The sequence below is a fragment of the Marmota marmota genome, unplaced genomic scaffold (genome assembly GCF_001458135.2).
Source record: "Marmota marmota marmota unplaced genomic scaffold, marMar, whole genome shotgun sequence".
Taxonomy (NCBI): Eukaryota; Metazoa; Chordata; class Mammalia; order Rodentia; family Sciuridae; genus Marmota; species Marmota marmota.
This window is the reverse complement of record NW_025999932.1, coordinates 45264670-45289692: the sequence shown is the minus strand read 5'-3', so window position 1 is coordinate 45289692 and position 25023 is coordinate 45264670. Positions and strand designations below refer to the sequence as shown.

Here is a 25023-nt window from a genome sequence, read left to right as displayed (position 1 = left end):
GATTCACTAAAAACTTTCATTGGTTTTTCTCTGAATAAAAAAAAAATATGAATATTGAGCCTGAGGGATGTTGCTAAGTGGTAAAAGTGCTTGTCTAGCATGCTTGAGGCCCTTGGGTTCAACCCTCAGCACTGCCCATCTCACAACAAAGTAAATAATGATACAATGCTTTGATTAAAAAAAAAAAAAAAAACCGGAAAACAGGTACAAAAATTAAGTGTTGTCAGCCAGTGTTATTGATGGAGATTTTGCCACATGATATATAATTTAACCTAACTTCAGTTTTTTTCTATTGTGAGAACTAAATAAGATAATGTACATTTTTCAAAAAACACTTATTACACTAATATGATATATTGAGGAGACAATGCCATTTTCTGTAACATGTTATAAAAAATATATTACCTTAACCCCAATCAGGAAAAAACATCACACAACTAAAACTGAGGCACATACTAAAAAATATGTAACCAGTAACTTCAAAACTGTTAATATTATGAGAAACATAGAGATTAAGGAAACACAGAAAAGATAACAAACTGGAAGAGACCAAAGAGAAATGACAACAAAATGAAATATAAGATTCAAGATAGGATCCTGCAACAACAAAAAAACCATTAGTAAGAAACTGATAAAATATAAGATTTAGGTTTAGTTAACAATACTGTGACCAATGTTCATTTTCTATTCTTAATAAATGTGCAGTGGATAAGATATTAACAGGGGAAGCAGGAAGAAGATCAGGAAACTTTTAATATTACTTTTGTAACTTTTCCTATAAGTCTAAAAACAATTTAAAATTAAAAGTTTTAAAGAAACTATCACAATTTTAGTATATAATAAGCACTCAGCAAATGATAATTATTATTTTGATTATCACTATTACATTTATTACTACAGATAACCTAAATTTTATTCAGTCTCAAAACAATCTTCTATTCCTTTCCCCCAGTGATAGCTAGCCACTATGGGGAATTCCAAAAACACTATTCCTGCTGTAGTTTTTCCAAGTATGTAGAAAACAAACTCACAATTCATCCCCTTTCCAATCTTTATTGTTTATCTTTGGCCATATAAGATTCTATATGCCAGCCACAAACATCACACCCCAGAGCTTTTTTGGATATTATAACAAAAATGTCAACCCAATTTCCAACCCTTTGACCCCAAGTATATGCCACAAAGTTGTCATCATCTTGTTAATCTTTCATCATCTTTTCAATATATTGGGTAAAAATTATCTTATTTTACACCATATTTGTTTACTAAATAAAATCTCTTGGTCATATCAATATATGTTTATATATTTTTTACTTACTATTGTTCCAATTCTATGCCCATTTAAAGTTGCTACTGATTTTTTAAAGCTCTCTATGTATTAATAATTAATCCTTTGTCTACCGTGTAAATTCTAAGTATCCATCTATCAATCGCCTTTTTGTTTCAGTTATATGTTTTGTGGGGATAAAGATGTTTTCTTTATTTATTAGCAATGTCTATTCATCTTTTTCCTTTGTACTTTTCTCCTAATTTTCATGCTTACAAAATCCTTTATTACTTTCAAATCAAATAGTCAACTTCTTAAAAGGTTTTTAATAGTTTCAATTGTTATATTACATGTTTTCATCCTTTTGGGATTTATTTTGATACTTTGGAGCACGATCAAGGCAGAGCTCTAACTTTCTTTTCTCTTCCAACAAATGGATACACATTCTTCCCTTCTGTTCTAATTTAAAATGTCACGATATTACATGTAAACTCCTTAAGTAGACCACTACCTGCACTTAGACTTAATATTCACTTCCAATATTCCAACTGACTATTCTGTCACTAATATCACCTACTTCAGTTACTGTAATTTAGGAAGTTTTAGTATTTGGCCAGGCATGGTGGCAAATGTCTATATTCTCAGAAACCCAGAAAGCAGGAGAATCACAAGTACAAGGCCAGCCTAGGCAATTTGGTGAGACCCTGCCTCAAAATGGAAAAGTAGAAAGGACTGTGGATATAGTTCCCCAGGGTTTAATCCCCAGTATTAGGGGAAAAAAAAAGTTTTAGTATTTGGTAGCATACTTACTGGTATAAAACATTTTTACTAAATATATACATATATATATACATATATATTTATATACATATATATATATTACTGATATATACATATATTCAGTAATATATATGTATATAAATATATTTATATTTAGTAAAAAATGTATTTATTCATTAAAAATTATATTTTATTTTTTAATATATTTTAATATAAATATATTTTATATTTTATTCAGTAAAAATTATATATTATGTATTATATATACTATATAATATATATGTTATATATAATATATATATATATTATATATATAATATACAGGCACTGTGCTAGGTGTTAAGTTAAAGCTAAGAGAACAAGGCAACCAATACTTGTCACCAAGAAAACTGCAGATATACCTCATTATGCCTACTTCTGGTAACTTTCTTTTATAAATAAAGATATAAGCTGGGCATGATGGTGCATGCCCAGTGGCTCAGAAGGCTCAGGCAGGAGGCTTGAGGGTTCAAAGCCAGTCTCAGCAACTTAGTGAGGCACTAAGCAACTCAGTGAGACTCTATCTCTAAATTAAAATACAAAATAGGGCTGGAGATGTGGCTCAGTGGCTGAGTGTCCCCGAGTTCAATTCCTGGTTACCCCCCCTCAAAAATTAAGATATCAATATTTATTTCTGAATATTTTTCTCAAATAAATTCCTAACATCTCTGGCCAAGACACATGAATGCCAACATATAAAACTACAAAACATTTATCAATTTCCAAAGTTGACAGAAATATTATTATCACTACCTTATATTTATATAATCTACTCTTGAAGTTTGAAATATCTTACTAGTAGTGACTGAACCTAAAGAGAAATCTCTATAAATCACAGGTCCTTATCCTACATTCTCATCATGTTCTACTATTTTGCTTCCTGTTAAGTGGTAAGAAAAGAATATTCCTATTTGATTCTTCTGACATGTCTGTAATTTTATTATATCAATTTCAATATATTTAAGAAAACAGAGGTAAGAAAGCAACATGAAATAGGCAGATGACAAAAAATGTATATATATATGTATAGCTTTCTTCTTTCTACAGGGCTCTGGCTTCTGCAGGTAATGAAGTTACTCAAAAATTGAGTTAGAAACTTTTTATCTCCAAAAAAAGTCAGGACTAAGGACAGTGCCTAAAACTATGCTATAGCAAGGTCCTGTTGGAGACAAACTCACCTGTAAGGGTGATGTCATCATCATCATCATCTATAATTTCTTCTTCAGCAACATCCAGTGAACTCTCAGTAATCATATCATTAGGTTCTTCCACACAGGCTAGACCAGCATAACTATTGAGAATATCAGCACCAGGAACATGCTCCACAATTACAGCAGGAAAAATAGCTGGATCACCAAGCTGGGAGGGGTAGGAGCAGAGGTAAAGGAAAACAAAAGATTAACAAAGTTTTGCTTTTGTTAGAAATAACCCAAAAATATTTTTAATAATTATTTTTTAGTTTTAGGTGGACACAATATCTTCATTTTATTTTTTTTTTTAATGTGGTGCTGAGAATCAAACCCAGTGCCTCACACATGCCAGGCGAGCACACCACCATTTGAGCCACATCTCCAGCCCCAGCTACTTGTATCTTGACAATCCTTTTAAGCTGAAGAACTATATACCACATAAACTTTTTATTAATCTTGGATCTGAATAACCAAGTTTTCATTGGATATTCTATAAAAGAATTTTAAAATGATATTACATAAAAATGTAATAAGAATAAACCAAGAAGTAGCATACAAATACACAAATAAAATCTCAATAATTAAGTTTCTCTGGAAGAAAAAACAATCTGAGTTGAATAAATATTACACTGTTGCTTGGCACACAAGTCTCATTTTAACATTATTGACTCACATGGAAAACATCAGCTTTCAATTTCTATTGTCCCCTTCAAGCATGACTATATTAAGGATATAAATTTTTATTACTAATGACTGATTATAAAATCATGGGATTTTATATTGAATGGACCCTGAAAATTTAACCCAGTCCAACCACCTCATATTATGAGAAAACTGACACAGAGGGTTTTTTTTTTAACAACCTACTTAAAATTTTAAAAAGTGACAAACTTTATTAAAATTATTTAGCTTTTTTGTTTTGAAAAAATTTCAGACTTAGAAAAACTGCAAAAAAAAAAAAAAAAGCCAGACATGGTGGCATATGCTATGATCCTGGCAACTTGGGAGGCTGACGCAGGAGGATCATTATGTTTGAAGCCAGCCTTAGCAAATAAGCAAGATCTTGTCTCAAGGAAAAAAGAAAAAGAAAAATTGCAAAAAATAGCACAAAAAATTCTCATACAACCTTAATCCACATGACCCCAATTCTAACATTTAATCACATTTACTTTATCATTTTCTTCCAATACTTTTCCTGATTTATTTGAAAGTGGTAGACATATACCAGACAAAATGCTATAGTGATAATTTCCTAAATAATCAAATATTATTATATTGGTACTGGGGATTGAACTCAGGGGTGCTTAACCGCTGAGCCGCATCCCCAATCCTTTTAATTTTTTTATTTTGAGACAATTTCTCACTAAACTGCTGAGGCTGGCCTTAAACTGCAATCCTCCTGCCTCAGACTCTGGTGTCAATGGGATTACAGGTCTGCACCATTACACCTGGTCAAATACGATTTTCTATAAGGGTGGCACAATTACCAAACCAGGAAAGTAACACTGACATTGTCTGAAGGATCATAGGTTTCATTTAGTAAACATTCTGTTTCTTAAGGACAACTCCTTTAATCTAATAGTTTCTTCTCCTTTAATTTGGAGCAATTCTTCAGCCTTCTCATTCACAATCTTAACACTTCTGAAGAGTGTGGGCATTTTGTAGAATGTCCCCCAATTTTGGTTCAGATAATTCTCATAATTAGATCCAGTTAGGGTTAAAGAAGTCACATGATGTCCTTGAAAATATGTTATGTCATGAAGTTCAAAATATTTATTTGTCCTACCATGGGAACTTTGATTACTTAGGGTTTCTTCACTATATAAAGTTACTATTTTTCCTTCTATAATTAATAAGTTTCTTGTAGGAAGACACCTCAAGACTATGTAAACATCCTGTTTCTTAACAAAGCATTTCCTCATAATCCAGGGGTGCCTCAACCCTTTTTATTTTGAGATAGGGTCTTATTAAAATTGCTTAGGGCCTTGTTAAACTTCTGAGACTGGCCTCAAACTTGCAGTACTCCTACCTTAAGTTTCCACGTTGCTGGAATACTGGTGTGTGCTACTGTACTCAGTTACCAAACTGAGGGACAACTGCAAATTACCACAAGTCATAGCTAGCAAGATTATAGCAAATAGTATAATCTTAAATGTGAGAAAAAGTTCCTGTTCATATTATAAACAATGATATTACTCCATAATGTCAAGTCCTTTGCTATTTTCCTCAAATCCACTATATTGAAAATATTATGATTTAATTATAACTAAGTAGCCTCAATATTAAAAATAAATTTACAGAACTGTACACTAAGGTTTGATATTACTTTAGTCAGAAGCATTTAACTACCTAAATTTAATATATAATCAAAGGTACTAAAGAGTTTCATTGCCTTCAAAAATGCTATGCTCTGAAATTTATGCATAATAACCCTAAGCACATCTGGATCATTTTATTTCAAAATGTTTCTTCCTGTTTCAAAAAAGAGGAAGTTAGGCAGAAGTAACTAGCTCTTCAAATTGTGAGATAAGTTTTAAAATAAACTAGAAGGCTCAACAATTATGTTGTAAGCACACACACATGCAATTAAGAAAATATTTTGTAAAAATATCCAAAGCAAAATATAGGCATTTGGCCTTTCCTTTCCCTTTCTTGAGAAATAACCAGTAACTCATTTAATCCAAACTAGCATAAATATTTGCTTGTTAAAGCACTTTGGCTTCTCTTCTCTCCTAAGAGTTCAACTTAAGCTCCAACTCTTCCTCTAACAAAACTGAGCATAGAGTTCAAAAAATTTTCATTTGACTTCATTTTATGCTGTTACAGCCTAGGTTTAAGGTTAGAACACAACTCACTACCCCATATATTGACAGATAAGGAATTTAGTTAAGAAACTTATCCAAGGACACCAAGAAACAGAGGTATGTCAAATGCAATTCACAGATGCAGTCCTCACCAAGATAAAACAAAAGTATTTCTCCCTATCTATCTGGCTCCTACAATTTGATAGAGACTGGCAAGGGCAATAATATTACAAAAATATTATAAACAATGATATTACTCCATAGTTTTACCTGAATATATATATTCCCAAGGTTTAAGTAACTGCAGATAATTTGTTACTATTTTCTTGTCTTATTCTACTAACCTATAATTAAACTGGAGAAGTGGATCACTGTTTCTCCAGAATTTATAGGTCTCAGGAATATGTTATCAAATATCAATATAATCAATGCAATTTCTACTCCAGTGCCATTCCCAGAGAAAACTGCTATTATCAGTTTCTTTGTTCCCTAACAGAGACAGTCTATGTACAGTCAAGCATAGTCTATTTTGCTTTTAAAAAATAATTTTAATTTCAGTTCAAATAATAGTTTAAAAACTATTAAGAAAAGTTCAGTGTAGGGATAAAATTCAGTAGTAAAACACTTTCCTGGCATACATGAGAACCTGGGTTACTCCCCAACACCAGGAAAAAAATAGAAGAGAAAAAAAAAAGAGGAAAAAGAAAAATTGCAAGCACAGAAGTAGAGAAAAAAATGCTTCCTTTGAAGCAAAAGCTAAACCCTCTTTGTCCCATCACCCCAGATGTGAAACACCTACAAAAACTTAAATATAGTATATAATATATAATATTATATAATACCATCAGTACTTTATATAAGCTTTAGAAACATCAAACCTACTTTTAATGAACCTGTGTCATTTCAGTGAAATACTGTAGAATATTTGAAAATTTGGGATTTACTGGGTTAATTAAGAGTGAAAAGGGACACATGACTTTGATTTAGAAGGCAGTAACATGCAGTCAAAACAAAAAAAAAACAAAAAACAAAAACAAAAAAAACATGTGAAATCATGAGACATAGGGCCTTTTCCAGTGTCAAGGTCCTGACCATATTTTCCTTACTTTCAAGTAAAGGGAAAGCACCCAGTTGACCTAAAGACCATTCCATTTTGGTTTGTTAACATGTATTTTAAAGTTACAGACTCTAAAATTGTCTGAGCGTATAACCTTACAATAAGAGATACCATTTATTTTTATGCACTACATAGGGGAGGGAGTAGCATGTACAATGAACCCATAGCTTTGCCTTTGCTATTAGCATAACTTAACAGACTCTAGACATTTTCTTTAAATGATTAACACTTTTATCATTACAAAATTCTATGAGGGAGATATACTGGACTATATTTTTACAAAGGAATGTGGAGGCAAAGGGAAATACAATAGGCCCACTGTTCCTCAGGTTCCACATCAACAGATTCAACAAAACACAGATTGAAAATATTTGAAAACAACTCAATCAGTACTGAATACGTACAAACATTTTTCTTATCATTATTCCCTAAAGAACACAGTATAAAGACTACTTAAAAGCATTTACTTTGCATTAAAGAAAATAATCTAGTTGTGCATGGTGGTGCACAACTGTAATCCCAGCAGTTTGGGAGGCTGAGGCAGGAGGATCTTGAGTTCAAAGCCAGCCTTGCAAAATTTACAGGGGCTCTAAGGAACTCAGTAAGGCCCTGTCTAAATAAAATACAAAAAAAACGGGTTGTTGATATGGCTCAGTGGTTGAGCGCCCCTGAGTTCAATCCCTGGTACCAAAATCATAAAGGAATAAGAAAAGTAATCTAGAGGTGATTTAAAGTATGTGCGAGGATGTGCCTAGGTTATATGCAAATACTATGACCATTTTACATAGGGTACTTGAGCTTCTGCAGATTTTATCCACAGAGGTCTCCAAACCAATCCCCCTTGGATACTGAGGGACAACTGTAAATTACCACAAGTCATGGCTAGCGGGAGAGAGCACACAACTTGAACTCACTTCAGTTCTTTACCTGACAGTATAATAGTCAGCCTTAAATATGGTACAGTTTTGTTGTTGTTGGCTTATTTTCTTGATTCTATTTAGACAAACAGAATAAGGAGTGATTTGAATGGAGATATTATCTTTCCCAGGGCTTGAACCATCTGAGTCTATGATAAACTTTCTTTTTTTTTTAATATTTATTTTTTAGTTTTCGGTGAACACAACATCTTTATCTTATATTTATGTGGTGCTGAGGATCAAACCCAGCGCCCCACGCATGCCAGGCGAGCATGCTACCGCTTGAGCCACATCCTCAGCCCCACCCCGTGATAAACTTTCTTGACATAGTTCTCTCAGTACGCAAGATCCATCCCAGAATCACCAGTCATACATTCTCCTTTGGAGGTACTTGTTCTTCTCAAGAAAAGCATGGGCCATTTTTCTAGTGCACTGAAACAGGAATGTATATTCAAAGTTGTTTACCTTTAATTTCTCCAAAATGCTATTAACCCACATATAAAAAAGAGACCAACTGGGTATCTTTGCAATAATACGAATAGTTAGGTCTAAGAGGCCTAATTCTGTATATACAAAATAAATGTAGGAAATACCTTTGGGGTGACTGGCAAGACTCTCCGCCTCTATTACCAAAAATGGAAGGAAAATACACACTCCAGTAACCCCAGCTGCTGATCTGGACTCAGGATAAACTGTCTTTTAAACTGGATTGTCTAGCAACTGACTAAAGTATGAGTCATCAGGAACCTAAAACCTTCATACTACATACTGTAAAATTCCTTAATGAAAACTGGTTCCCAATCTCTTAAATTAAGTCATAGAAAATTCAATGTGAATTTTTGCTAAGATTTAGATTTTAAAAAATAAATAAAATATTAAGAAAATAAACTATTACAATATTTTGCTAGGACACCACAAAATAGGTACCTTATAAACAACAGAAATGTATTATCTTGCCAGGCATGGTGGCACACACCTGTAATCCCAGTGAGGAGGCTCAGACAGGAGGATCGTGAGCTCAAAGCCAGCCTCAGCAAAAGCCAGGAACTAAGCAACTCAGTGAGACCCTGTCTCTAAATAAAACACAAAATAGGACTAGGGATGTGACTCAGCAGTCAAGTGCCCTTGAGTTCAACCCTACCCCCCGCCAAAAATGAAATGTACTGTCTTACAGTTCTGACAGCTAGAAATTTGAAATTAAGGTGTTGGAGGATTGTTTCCTTTTGTAGATCTGTTCTAGGCCTCCCTCTCTGGCTTATAAATGGCTGTTTTTGTGTTCATATGGTGATCTCTCTGTGTGTCTATATCCAAACTTCCTCTTTTCTATAAGGACATCAATCATATTGGAGTAGGAGCACATCCCCTGTTCCTACACTAATAGAACCTCATTTTAACTAATTATATCTGCAATGTAATTATTTCTAAATAAGGTCATATTCTGAGGTACCATATATAAACGGATGAGTATGTACACAATTCAACCCATAATAGGACTCAGTTTAGCTTATCATTTGACAATTGGTTCTCTATACCCTAAAATAACTTCTAAAGTTTATGACAGCTGCACAGTGGCACAAGCTGTAATCCTAGTGACTCTGGAGATTGAAGTGATATGAATCAGTGGTTAAGGGGCCCTGGGTTCAATACCTGGTACGGACAGAGACACAGATAAAGTTTATGGCAATAAAGATTACAATACATATATAAAATCTTATTAATGTTTTTAAATTGAAGGTTGGGAACAGTGGCACATGCTTATAATCCCAGTGGCTAGGGAGGATGAGGCAGGAGGATCACAAATTCAAAGCCAATCTCAGCAACTTAGTGAGGTGCTAAGCAACTCAGTGAGACCCTGTCTCTAAATAAAGTATAAGAAGGGCTGGAGATATGGCTGAGTGGTTAAGCATCCCTGGGTTCAATTCCNGGGGGGGGGGGGGTGCGCTCACAAAGAGAAAAAAAATGTGACCAATATAAGTAGTACATTACTTCCCCTAACTAAGCTTGCTTGTTTCCTCAATACAACACAATCCAAGGTCCTACATTGAAAATTTAAGAAAAGGATCATTATTCCCACTCTATTAAGCAAATAAGTTTGTTCAACCGGTTTTATTGATATAAAAAAGCACATGAACTCTCACATAACTTGCTTGCCAAGGTTCTCTTACAGCACAGCTCAATCTGTTACATAGTGGTTGTGAAACATCCTGCCAAGGTCCTCTATGAAATATATTAAAATGAAATAAGTATCATCTTCCTAAAACAAAAAGCAGGTTTAAAACAGTCTTTAAATATTTCCCCACCACAGATACTCTTTTGTAAAGACACATGCAAAATGAGCACACTTTCAATGAGTTCATACCATATCAACAATGGGCCAGGCCTTTCTCCTCCTACATCTTCCCTCTTCCAAAGCTCCCTGACTCCAGACTTTCCCCAGTAACAAATTAAACAATGACATGCCTTCCTATCGGACTAAGAATCCAAACCCTCAACCTATGAAGACACTGCGCTTTGAGGACCTCTCATTCATTCTTAGAATAACTTTCTTCGCCATTGATTTTGAAAACAAAACATAAAACCAAAATCAACTCACTCTATCATAACAAGAATTGACAATAATTTTTATGTAGCAAATGGAACTACAGATACACATGGTGAAAGCAAAGTGTAAAAAGTAAGAGCTCCAGTTCTATTTAAAACTAGACTCCACCATGTCCTGAGTATCTGAACTTACTAAGCTTTTGGGTTTTTTTTGTTTGTTTGTTTGTTTGTTTTTGTTGTTGTTGTTGTTGTTTTCTTTGGTAGCAGTGATTGAACCCAGGGGCACATACCACTTAGCCACACACACTCCATCTTTTTAAACTGTGAGACAGGGTTTCAATAAATTACTTAAGAACTCAGTAAGTTGCTGAGGCTGGTCACAAACTCACTATCCTCCTGCCTCAGCCTCCCGAATTACTGAGATTATAGGTGTGCTCTACTGCACTTGGTAAGCTTTAGTTTTTTCATCTATCTAAAACAAGAATAACAATATTTTCTAGCTATTGTAAGAACTTGTAAATAAATCACTTGCTATAATGTATGGCATATAGTAAGTACTCAAGAAAATATTTTGATAATGAAAGTACTTCAATATCTGATATTGATGGAAATAAACACTCATAAAAGCTGGCTTACTACAATTTTACATTGATTGTCATTACAAAAAAAGACCACGCCAATCATCTTTTTTGGCTAGACAAGGTGGTGCACACCTGTAATCCCATCCTCATCAAGAGGATGAAGCAGGAGATCACAAGTTTGAGGCTAGTCTTAGCAACCCAGCAAGACCCAATCTCAAAAACAAAAAGGGCTGGGGACATAGTTCAGTGGTAGATTACTCCTGGATTCAATATCCAGTAACACAAAATAAAAATGACAAAAAAAGAATAATCTTTTAGAAAAATGGTGAACAAATTTAACCACCAACCCTTAGCAATAACATTTAGCATCAATAAAAACAAAAGCTGATGCATATCTATGTTCACTGTGAAAATTTATCAGATTCTAGAACCTATGCACATTTTAAATTTATGTACATTATATATTTATTTGTTTGTTTAAAAAGCACAGGTTTATCTGATAGGAGAAACAGAAACTTAAAATGTCTTCAATTCACTTTTATCTAGTTTCTCTCATTTCTACACATTGTTCCAGGGCAGAGGTGGCAGCAAAGCAGTTGAGGAGAGGGGAAATGATCAAATAACTATGACGGTATTCCTTCGTCACCTCGTGTAAACCATAATAAAAGGAAATCTATATAAACAGTGCATCAAGTTGGAAACGCGCACACACACACACACACACAGGGTGACTAGTGCACAAAATGAAAATTTAAATTCTTTAAACAAGTTCCATGGCACACTTAAAATGACTTAGGAAAATAAATAATACATGAATATACTCATATTCCAAGAGAATAAAATATTATTTCCTTCCATAGAGTACCACTCCCCAACAGCTATTTCCAAAGTGCATTTTAAACGATTTCAAAAATCATGAATTACATAAACAAGCTAGAATTGTGCAATCGATTTCTAAAGACCAGTACAAAGTTTTCTGTGAAGAATTCTTCACAGCCAAATTCTCTGCATATTTTGAAAAATACGACATTAAAATAGCTTCATTATCTGCAAATAAGAATATTTATGATTAATTCAAGCTCTCTATAAATACCTTCTACCTTTTAAGAGTAAAAGAAAATAATATAACTCTGTGATACCAAATTTTTAAAATTCTATACAGTTTAGTATATACTGTTCAACACAATGGGCTAACTGAAAAAGTAGTGTGATAATGTAAACTTAAGTTTTTAAAATTTTTATACATAAATGTCTGGAGAGAAATGAAATTCCCACTTATCCCAAATATAATAACTTTAAAATAATTTACTTACTATTCTTCCAAATCCTTTCTCTTTTAAGGTTCCTTTTATCTATTTTTTGAGGGGCAGGCAGTACCAGGGATTGAATTCAGGGGCATTCGGCCACTGAGCCACATCCCCAGCCCTATTTTATATTTTATTTAGAGACAGGGTCTCACTGAGTTGCTTAGCACCTCGCTTTTGCTAGGCTAGCTTTTAAACTCTCAATCCTCCTGCCTCAGTCTCTGAGCTGCTGGGATTACAGGCGTGTGCCACCGTCCCCAACCGTTGTATCTCTTATATCCCAGAATGATGATTAGTTTTGGCTCTCTAGAGTTAGAGATTCAAATCCAGTGAAGGATTCAGCCTTTGAGATTCTTTATAAAAGATTTCCTTATTTATAAAATGGGGATATTAAGAGTTGTACTACTAACAAGAATCACTGTAAAGATCAAAAAAGAAAAATATACCATATACAGGCCCTGATAAATGTAATAGACAATAAATATTTACTCTTATTATTATATTTAAATAAAATATTCAACAAGGTGTGATGGCACATGCCTATAATTCCACCTGGGAGGCTGAAGTAGTAGAATCTCAAGTTCAAGGCTAGCTTTGGTAACTTAGGGATAGATATCCTGTCTCTAAATAAGTTAAAAAGAGAATGTAGCTCAGTGGTAGAGCTTTCCTTGTTTCAGTCCCCAATACCAAAAACTTTTAAATTAATTAATTAAATATCCATCTTGAAATTAGCCTATTGCTCCTATGTGTGTGCACATTTAGCCAGGTTTTGGTTATCATTATGTTGTTTTTATTAAAATTACTTAGGAATTGTGGAACCAATCCAGATGCCCTTCAGTAGATGAATGGATAGTGGATAGGGAAACTTTGGTTTATATACAAAATGTAACATTACTCAGCATTAAAAAAAGAATAAAATCATGGCATTTGCAGACAAACGGATCGAGTTGGAGAATATAATGCTAAGTGAAGCAAGCCAATCCCCAAAACCAAAGGCTGAATGTTTTCTTTGATATGAGGATGCTGAATCATAATGGCGATGGGGGGAACATGAGGGAAATGAAGGAACTTTAGATAGGGGAAAGGAGGCAGAAAGGGGGTAGGAATGATGGTGGAATGAGTTAGACATCATTACCCTAATATGTGAATGAAGACACGAATGGTGTGAAAATACTCTGTGTACAATCAGTGACTTGAAAAATTGTGTAATATGAAATAAATTACATTCTGCCATCATTTATAACAAAATAGAATAATTAATTTTAAAAATGACTTAGGGAGGGGCTGGGGATGTGGCTCAAGTGGTAGTGCGCTCGCATGGTATGCTTGCGGCCCGGGTTCAATCCTCAGCACCACATACAAACAAAGATGTTGTGTCCGCCGATAACTAAAAATAAAATATTAAAATTTAAAAAAAAAATGACTTAGGGAACTCTGAGCTGAAACTTTAAATAATTCATTCAAGTTTGAAATAAAACTATTTGGGTCTCTCAGTTTTGTGTATGTGGGGATTGTTCCCTGGCACTTTTCTCAGTTTCTTTTGTTGTTACTTTGCATTTTAATTTCAAGCAAATATCAAATACAGATTTCTACCATTCAAAAACATAAAATACTTCAGTGCTGTGACTCAAATGCTATATCAAATCCCCACAGTTCTCCATCATCCTGTCAACCCTTAGTAAAAATATAATCAAGGGCTGGGGTTGTAGCTCAGTGGTAGAGTTTTCACCTAGCATGTGTGAGGCACTGGGTTCAATTCTCAGCACCATGAAAGATAAAATAAAGGTCCATCAACAATTTAAGATTTATATATATATATATATATATATATATATATATATATATATATATATATTATATATATATATATTATATATATATTATACATTTATATATGTGTGTGTATACACACACACACACACACATAAAATAAAATCAAGTACTGTACTGCTTTAAAAATTAAGGAAATAATCGAACAGCTAATATAGCAAATTATCCACTAGCAGATACTCCAAAAGAGTGGAAATCAGAACTAGAATCAAGACATACATTAAGCCAGGTTATTTTGAAGAGTAATTACTCTGTGTTCCTTTTTAACCTTGCCCTACAAATCTACTATAGATGAAAGATTCTAACATAGGTCTTTTAGTTCCCCAGAAATAGATCCTAGGTAATAATAAACTATAGAAAATGGAAAGGCTAGGGGGCATAATAGCTCAGTGGTAGAATGCATGCTTAACATGGCAAGGCCCTAGGGTCAGTCCCAAGCACTAAAAAGGGAAGTGGGTAGAGGTGAGGGGAACAATGCTACCTCTATTATATAGTGACTTGTGAGAATCAAAGTATACGTAGAGAAGACTAAAGTACAAAGAGCTGTGCAAACTGCTAGGCAGTGTTATCTTTACACTGCACTTAAGAATAAAGCAGGAAATGTTTTCTTGTCAGAAGTTTATATGCAAAGCAGTACAAGGATAGAAAATATAAATACATGTCTCTATGAGTCTCCTCATTTCTAATGGCTTTCTTAAATATTCTAGTTTTTGTGGATTATATATCTGTTACAATTATCATGATGTATATGAATAGTATGTTATGCAGCTTAATATGAAAGGAAAAAAGATTTTCAACTCTTGGGTAACAAAGTACTTCTAACTAAAAAGAAACTCACTATAGGGCTGTGTAAAACGTGTTCTCGAATCTCTATTTTTGTGAATCCTTCTATATAGTAAAGTACAAAATAGAATAAAGTGGTACTCCAGATGTGGCAGTAATAATAAAAGTAGCTATCATGTTAAGTACTTCAAACAACTTATCCCACTGAATCCCCACAACACTATGCTGTATTGTTGATACTTACTGGTCAACCAACCTGGAAGACACACAGCTGAAATCTGAACCCTGACAATCTAACTCAAGTCAGCAAGCTTAAACACGACAACAGACTACAAGTACTGGATTCTTGTCATAATCAAAGTTTCATCTCAATTAAACCTTGAGTTTTAAAAAATTATAGGGATAGTTATCTTTCAGGTTTAAGCTGTGAACACTGTATTCAGAGCCACAGCTTAAACAAGTTATGTCTTTCTTCCTTTGGCTCTGCAGATGAGTATTTCTGAAGAAGTGTGGCTTCTCTCTTGCACAGCACTATCAAAAAGTACAAAGGTGGACTGGGACTGTAGCTCAGTGGCCGAGCACTTGCCTAGCATGTGTGAGGCAGTGGGTTAGATCCTTAGCACCGCATAAAAAACTAAACAAATAAAGACATGTTGTCCATCTACAACTATTTTTTTAAAAAAGTACAAAAGTCTAAGTAAATGGTCCTTTCTCCAGATTTCCCCAAGATAACATTTGGAATCTCAATGTAAATCCCTGCGGAATTGTTTAAACAAAGTTTAATCCTAGTGTCTCTCTTTCATGACAAATGACTTTCTTTGGTCTTTGCACAGATTTTTCATTTTTTATCAAGGATAAATTTGACAATGCATCAAAAAGCAAAAGAGTCCCAGCAGCTCAAGAGGCTGAGGCAGAAGGATGGAGAGTTCAAAGCCAGCCTCAGCAAAAGCTAGGCGCTAAGCAACTCAGTGAGACCCTGCCTCTAAATAAAATACAAAAATAGGGCTGGGGATGTGGCTTAGTGGTCAAGTGCCCCAGAGTTCAATCCCCTGTACCAAAAAAAAAAAAAAGAGAGAGAGAGAGAGAGAGAAAAGTCAATGAAAATTGTATTTGTTTTCTTAATGGAGTGTCAACTTAAAAGTTAAATATATTGGTGAGTTGTGCATATGTCTGACTATATGTGAACAAAATCAGTTATGAGGTAAAGTAGGCAGGTCGATTGAGGCAGGTGGGGAGATATTAAATTTAAACCAGATTTAAATGTTTACTTATGAACTAAGTAAATAAACATCACAACAGTCATCATCAGAATGATAACTTAAACATGCAAAATCTATATAACTCTAAGAATTTAAATAAAATCATAATAGGGCATTTTCTGCTTTTCTTTTTAAAAAAAGGCCTTTGACAAGAATCTTATACGTACTAAGCACAAGATATTCCTGAATATAGACAGTTTAGCTTCATCAGAGCTTTTCGAGAATGAAAAAAGTCACACTAGCAGATCATAGGCAATGACGTAAATTTAAGTTACTCAAAAAAGAAAAAGCAAAAAAAAAAAAAAAAAAAAAACTAATCAATACCAGGTCAAACCATGTCAAACCAAACAAAATGCTACAATGTAAAAGGAAAGTGCTCTCCTACAGAGTAAAGCTGCCAGATTTTTAAAATTCTAAGCAACCATTTATTGGCTTATTCTAGAATCAAGCCACCATTCCCAATTAACAAAGAAAAAAAAAAAGCTGAATGAATTTGTATGATTGGTATCGAAGTCACAAAAATCACCTTCATGACCTACTTATCCCCCAAACAAGTGGGTAATATAAAGTACATAGCTCAAGGTAACAAATGTCTTTTCTTGATTTAACTTAGTTCATTAACATCATGACTACAGCACAAATAGCATCTGCCACATATACTGACTATATCTCCTTTGACCAGTTATTGGTAAATGCTTTACAAAAATATTTAATACTCTTAATAGTAGGAGGTATTTTTTTTTATCTTTGATAGAAAAAATAAAATTCAGTTATATTTAAAACTTGTCTAGCAGCCAGGCACACAACTCTAATTCTAGCAACTATGGAGGCTGAAGAAGAAGGATTTCAAGATTGAGGGCAGCCTTGGCAATTTAGCAAGACTCTGCATTGATATTAGAGAGGAAAAAAATAGTTAAAAGTCACACAGCTAGCTAAAATGATGCTCTGTAGGTCCCACACATGCTCTTGACTGACCAGAAACATCAATTTTCAGTATTCAATATTATAAGAGTTTTAGATAGACTGGGTGCACATTAGTCAATCACTTTTCAAAAGAACACCTCACAGCTAAGCCTTCGGATACTAAATTATTTCTAAATGTGTTATATGATGAGGTAGGAAACAAAAAGAAGGAAAGCAGAGTTACTTGAGCTTCCCACCAGTTGCCTTCCAACAGGAAAATGAAATCTGTTATAAATGTTGTTTTTCCCTTTTCCCTTGCCGCAGAATAAAGTGGAATGGGGGAAATGCAGATGCTATACAAAATTCATAGATTAAAATATAATAAAACCTCAAAGTGTCATACAAAACACCACCTTTTAGGACAGAAACTTCTCCCCTAACTTCAGGCTTCACACCACCTTGCTAAGTTACCTGGTCCTATCTCATACTTCCACTACCTTCTCTGAATGTCACATTAAATGGGAACAGGTTAAAAAGACAACCTCACAAAACTGTGGTGTATATACACAACAGAATACTACTCAGCCTTAAAAAAGAATTAAATTATGGCAGTTATGGAATAAATGGACAGAACTGGAGAATATCATGCTAAGCAAAGTAAGCCAATCCCCAAAAAAACAAACATTAAATGATTTCTCTGATAAGTGGATGCTGATCCATAATGGGCAGCGGGTAAGGGAAAAAGGGAGGAACTTTGGATTAAGCAGAGGGGAGAGAGGGGCCAGAGGGTATGAGGGGGAGATGACAGAATGATACAGACAATATTACCCCATGTATAGGTATGATTGCACGAATGGTGTGTAACAACATCATGTACAGCCAGAGAAATAAAAAGTTGTGCTCCATTTGTGTAAAAAATAAAGTTAAAAAACTTACAATGTTTTTACTAGTCAAATCATAATGTAGCTTTTTCAGTAACAATTTTTCAAAAGAAGAATTCCCCTAATATTGAGAAATTTACAAGGAGGGGAGGAAGAGAAGGTGGGAAGGATTCCTACCTGCTTCCTAACTTCTTTACTGTCAGGCATGCTAACTTACGTAGCAGTGGCTAACATTATTAAATATATGATAACTATTATGAGAAGATCATTTTCTTAAACTCACACTCAAACCATTAACAGTTTTCTTCTTACTTCATTAAATCAAAGGATATCATTTTCATAAATACCAACAAAACAATATTGAAGATGACCTTTTTTAAAAAGCTGATAATACTGTTTTATGTAACTGCTTATCCTACATCTGCTGTATTGATCGGAAAGAAGACGACTGTATTCTTTATAATTGCCGTTCTGACTGGAGTGAGATGGAATCTCAGTGTAAATTTAATTTGAATTTCTCTAATTACTAGAGATGAAGAAAATTTTTTCATATATATTTTGACCACTCATATTTTTTCTACTATGAAGTGTTTGTTTAGTTCCTTTTCCCATTTATTGACTGGGTTATTTTTCTGGTGTTAAGTTTTCTGAATTCTTTGTATATCCTGGAAATTATGCCTTATCTGAGGTACTGATGGTGAAGATTTTTTCCCAATCAGTATGATCTCTATACATGTTCTTGATTATGTGAGAAAGGTACTCTAATACATTGTTGGTGGGACTGCAAACTGATGCAACCACTATGGAAAGCAGTATGGAGATTTCTTAGAAAACTTGGAATGGAACCACCATTTAACCCAGTTATCCCACTCCTTGGTAGACACCCAAAGGACTTAACAACAGCATACTATAGTGATGCAGCCACATCCTTGTTTATAGCAGCTCAACTCACAATAGCCAAGATATGTAAACAGCCTAGGTATCCTTCAAAGGATAAATGGATAAAGAAAATGTAGTATATATACACAATGGAATATTACTCAGCCATAAAGAAGAATGAAATTATGGTATTTGCCAGTAAATGGATACAACTGGAGAATATCATGCTAAGTGAAATAAGCCTATCCCAAAAAAACAAAAGCCGAATGTTCTCTCTGATTTGTGGATGCTAACCCATAACAAGGCAGGGTGGGAAGGGGGAAGAATAATAGTCCATTGGGTTAGACAAAGGGATACAAAGGAGAGGGTAAAAGAGGGGATTAGGAAATATTAAATAGGAAATATTAAAGAGTAAATTCTAAATAGAATTAATTGGTCATAACTTTCCTAGCCTTGATTTTGTATACACAACCAGGGTAACTCCACATCATACATGACCACAAGAGTAGGAACCTAAATAGAGTAAGTTATACCCTATGTATGTGTATTCTGCCAAAATACATTCCATTGTCATGTATAACTAAAAATTTTGAAAAATCTTTAAAAGAAATGGAAAGATAAAAAATTTTTAAGTCATATAGCAAAACTAAGAAATATCAAAGGTTTCAAATGTTTAAGGGAAGCTATTTATTTATTTATTTATTTATTTATTGGGCTGGGGATCGAACCCAGGACCTTGTGCATGTGAGGCAAGCACTCTACCAACTGAGCTATATCCCCAGCCCTAAGGGAAGCTTTTTACAAAATAAAACAGCATATTTAGAAATAAAAATAGAATTACTTTTTTTCAGGGGTGGGTGTCAGAGATTGAACTCAGGTGCACTCAACCACTGAGCCACATCCCAAGCCCTTTTTTAATTTTGAGACAGGGTGCTAAATTGCTTAGGACCTCACTAAATAGCTAAGGGTGGTGAGGCAGTCTGGCTGGGCACAAAATCACGAGCCACTCAAGCAGGAACAAACTTTATTTCTGAAACTCCAATGCCATGCACGCTCCCGGGAAATATGCCGAACCACACACAGGGCGTTCTCCCGGGCCACACTACACCAACAGGAAAATCCCTCCTCCGGAAATCCCTCCTACCAATCCCTCCTACCGTACTTCCCCAACCAATGGGAACTCTCCAGGAGTCTAGAGCTCCAAAGTAGCAGGCGGACAGCAGGGGTCTAATATCCAATTGAATGCAGATCTTAACATAATCATATCATCTCAATGGCTTGCTGGCATCACTTTTCAACCAAAAATCCATGCATCATTCCTACTTGGCTATGGCTCTCAGCAGGGTGGCTTTGAGCTTGCAATCCTTCTGGAGCCTTACCCTCCTAAACCACTGGGATTACAGGTATTCACCACTGCACCAGGCAACAAACAGAATTACTATTGATTTACCCAGAAATGCTGTTCTAAGCAACTGAGTACCTTCTGAGAGAACTGAGGTTGCCAATTCCATTTCCAAGAGAAAATTTACCACCATGAATCTCATTTTTTTTAAAGTGTGCCCTTTTGAAAAGTAAACAGAATGAATAGAGTCAACATGATATAACCATACAATGAATTATTATTCATCAATTCAAAGGCTGAAGTACTGACACACAGTACAACACAGATGATCCTTCAAAACATTAATGCTTAAGTGAAAGAAGCCAGTCACAAGACTGTACATATTATATGATTTCATTTATAGGAAATATATAGAAATAGAAAGTAGATTCGTAGTTCTCAGGGGTTGGGAAAAGAAAGAAATAGGATACTGACTGCTAATGTATTCAGATTTATTTGGGGGATGATAAAATGTTCTAAAATTTAATATGGTGACAGACACACAACTATGTGTATGGACTAAAACCACTGAAACCACTGATATTTATTTATTGTATTTATCTATTTTGCTGACCCCAGGGTTTCATGCATGCTAGGCCAGAGCTCTATCACTGAGTTACATCCTCAGCCCTCTTAAAAATATTTTTATATTGAGTCAGGGTCTTCTAAATCACCTGGCCTGGTCTCCATCGTGTGATCCTCTTGCCTCAACCTCCCCTCTTGGATCACAGGTATACAACATCACACCTGGCAGAATTGTACATTTTAAGTAGATGAGTAGTACTTCAATAGTTTGCTTATCAACCTATAATTAACTAGAATGAATAATGCTTTTTCCCCCACTAAAATGCTGAGTGAAATAATTTCCCCACATTTGAAATTACTTTTTCACCCCTTACATGTCACACTGGCTAGTATTATTCAAATAATGATTGAAGGCTCAGGCTGGGTTACAATTCCCAGCTTTTTACCAGGTACCTTAGAGTTTACTTTAAGGTAACTTTAATATCTAAAGTTCTGGCTCTGAATGTTAAAAAAAAAAAAAAAGAAGAAGAAGAAGAAGAAGAAGAAAAAGAAAAAGAAAGAAAGAAAAGAAAAAAAAACAGCTCCAAGCTTTTTCCTTTATTAACTATGCTATTGCAGGCAAGTAACTTCCCTTCTCTGGCCTTAATTAATTTTTTGTAAAATGAGAATGAGAGTACCTCACTCTCTTAGACTGTTATAAGAATTACACAGGATAATTCTTATACAAGACATAGCACAGTACCAGGATAAAATGCTCAGTAAATATTACCTACTAAAATTCATATGTGAATATTTTTGGAGTCCACCACACAAGTCTATATGCTATCTTATAAAATTATCTCATCTAGATTCATTTTTAGGGCATTTTTCGTTATTTGCCTCTATTAATGACTGGGAAAGGACGGTACTAAGTTCCTACTCCCCTTACCACTTCTTTTCACAGTAACAATTATCTTCCTTACTTCCAAAGTTGGCAGGGAAAGAACACAGGCCAAATGCTGGACCACAACAGGGTTGTCCCTTCACTTAACCTTAAGAGGGCTATAAGCAAGATACAAGTCAGACTTTCTCAAAAGTAATCAAGCTAAAATATACAGAATAGAAACAAGGAACCTCTGTATGTTTTATTCCAAATGACCCAGTTTAGGGATTTGATAAATCTGTTCTGCTAAGATTTTAAAAAGAAAGCAACCAAGTTAGAACCTGGAATTTTATGTAAATATCCCACTGTATCCTTATACATGTTAATAGCATCATTCCAGCTTCCAGCCTTCCACATCTCTGGTGCTAAACAAATTATACACAGAACACTATGAGTTGACACTCCTTCTTTTTTATGAGGAAACCTTGGTCTCTGACTTTAAAAAATCTTACACTCCTGTCTTGAAAAAATAGCAGGTTTTTATGATCTATACTCTATACATTTTCTCACTCTCGAACATGTAAATTGAAGGTCATGAATTTGAGGGCCAGTCTCAGGAAATTAGCAAGACTCTGTCTCAAAATGAAAAATAAAATTAGCTGGGGGTGTAGCTCAGTGGTAGAGAACCCCTGGGTTCACTCCCCAGTACGGGGAGTGGGGGTGGAAAGGAAGCAAAGAAAGAAAAAAAGATTCTACTCCAGTTTCCTAAGAAAGAGGGAAACACTATAAGGATATTAGTTTTTCTAATAGTAATAATAATAAAATCAGAAAAACTATTTTAATTACATTTTCAATAACTGTTTTTTAAGTGGTACTTGGGATCCAATCCAGGACTTTGCCCATGCTACATCCCTACCCCTCAATAACAATTTGTAAAAGTGAGGTGTTATTCACTAAACATGTACAACAGAACAGTGTCAAATATTATAAAAAAAGAGTTCATGATATTGGCACCAAAACAGACATGTAGAACAATGGTACAGATTAGAGGACACAGAGACAAACCCACATAAATACAGTTGTCTCATACTAGGCAAAGGCGCCAAAAACATACATTGGAGAAAAGATTGCATCTTCAACAAAATGGTGCTGGGAAAACGGGAAATCCATATGCAGCAAAATGAAATTAAATCGCTATCTTTCACCCTGCACAAAACTCAACTCAAAATAGATCAAGGACTTAGGAATTAGACCAGAGACTGTGCCTAACAGAAGAAAAAGCAGGCCCAAATCGTCATCATGTCAGCTTAGGACATGACTTCCTTAACAAGACTCCGTAAGTGCAAGAAATAAAACCAAGAATCAATAAATATGCTGAATTCAAACTAAAAAGCTTCGTCTCAGCAAAGGAAACAATGTGAAGAGAGAGCCTACAGGATGGGAGAAAATCTTTACCACATGCACAGACAGAGCACTACTCTACAGGATATATAAAGAACTCAAGAAACATAACACCAAAAAAACAAATAACCCAATCAATAAATGGTCTAAGTAACTGAGCAGACACTTTTGTTTCAATCCCCAGTACCCAAAACAAAGAAGATATACAACTGATCAACGAATATATGAAAAACTGTCAAACAACTAACAATTAGAGAAATGCAAATCAAAAGTATTCTAGGGGCTGGGTTGTGGCTCAGTGGTAGAGCACTTGCCTAGCTGATACGAGGACCTGGGTTCAATCCTCAGCATCACATAAAATATAAACAAAATAAAGTCATTGTGTACAAAAAATAAATAATAAAAAAATAACTATTCTAAGGGGACTGAGGGTGTGGCTCAGTGCCAGAGTGCTTGCCTAGTATGTGTGAGGCTCTGGGTTCGATCCTTAGCACCTTATATGAAAATAAATAAAGTAAAGCATGATGTCCATCTACAACTATAAAACAAATATATAAAAAAATTTTTAAAAACTATTCTAAGATTTCATCTCACAATGGCAATTATCAAGAATACAAGCAACAATTAAGTGTTGGCAAGGATGTGGGGGAAAGGTACACTAATTCATTGCTGGTGGGACTGAAAACTGATGCAGCCACTCTGGAAAGCAGTATAGATATTCCTTAGAAAACTTGGAATGGAACCACCATTTTACCCAGCTATCCCATTCCTCGGTTGTTTTAGTCAACTTTCTCACTGCTATGACTTAAAGACCCAACCAGTACAACTGTAGAAGAGGAAAAGTTTTTTTGAGAGCTCACGGTTTCAGAGGTCGATAGACAATTCCATTTGACATCATGGCTGGAGAGCGTGGCAGAAGGAAGCAGCTCACATCATGGTGGATCAAGAAGCAGAGAGAGAATCCACTTGCCAGATACAAATGTATATACCAAAACCACATCCCAACTCCCACCTCATCTAGCCACACCCTACCACTTCAGTCACCGCTCTATTAATCCCATCAGAGATTAACTGATTAGGCTAAAGGTGTAACTCAATCATTTCTCCTCCAAACCTTCTTGCATTGTCTCACATGTGAGCTTTTGGTGGACACCACATCTAAACCATAACATCAGTCTATATCCAAGGACTTAAAATCAGTATACTATAGTGACACGGTCACATTAATGTTTATTGTGGCTCAATTCTCAATAGCTAAACTGTGGAACCAACCTAGATGCCCTTCAATAGATGAATGGATAAAGAAAATGTGGTATATATACACAATGGAATATTATTCAGCCATAAAGAAGAATGAAATTATGGCATTTGCAGGTAATTGGATGAAGCTGAATAATATCATGCCAATCAAAGTAAGCCAATCCCAAAATACTAAAGGCCAAATGTTTTCTCTGATAAGTGGATACTGATCCAAAAAGGTAAAGGAGGGTAAGGGAAGAATGGAGGGACTTTGGATTGGGCAGAGGAGAGTGAGGGGAGGGGAGGGAGTGAGGAGGTAGGAAAGATGGTGGAATGAGACAGACATTATTACCCTATGTACATGTATGATTGCACAAATGGTGTGAGACTGCAGTGTGTACAACCAGAGAAATGAAAAATTGTGCTCCATTTGTGTACAATGAGTTGAAATGTATTCTGCTATCATGTATAATTATAAAAAATTTTAAAAAGAGTCTATGAATATTTGTTTCTGGTCTTGAAATCACAGAGAAATGACAA

General features: G+C 34.7%; 1 protein-coding gene across 5 annotated transcripts in view; it reads right to left on the bottom strand.

Annotated features, from left to right (window-relative positions):
- Elf1 (E74 like ETS transcription factor 1) overlaps positions 1-25023 on the bottom strand; it is a 105819-nt gene that overhangs the window by 20758 nt on the left and 60038 nt on the right. For all 5 annotated transcript variants that reach the window (XM_048800984.1, XM_048800981.1, XM_015484336.2 and 2 more), the window contains exon 3: positions 3265-3445. In XM_048800984.1, the coding sequence (XP_048656941.1) occupies positions 3265-3445 (181 nt within the window). The remainder of the gene's footprint in view (positions 1-3264; positions 3446-25023) is intronic.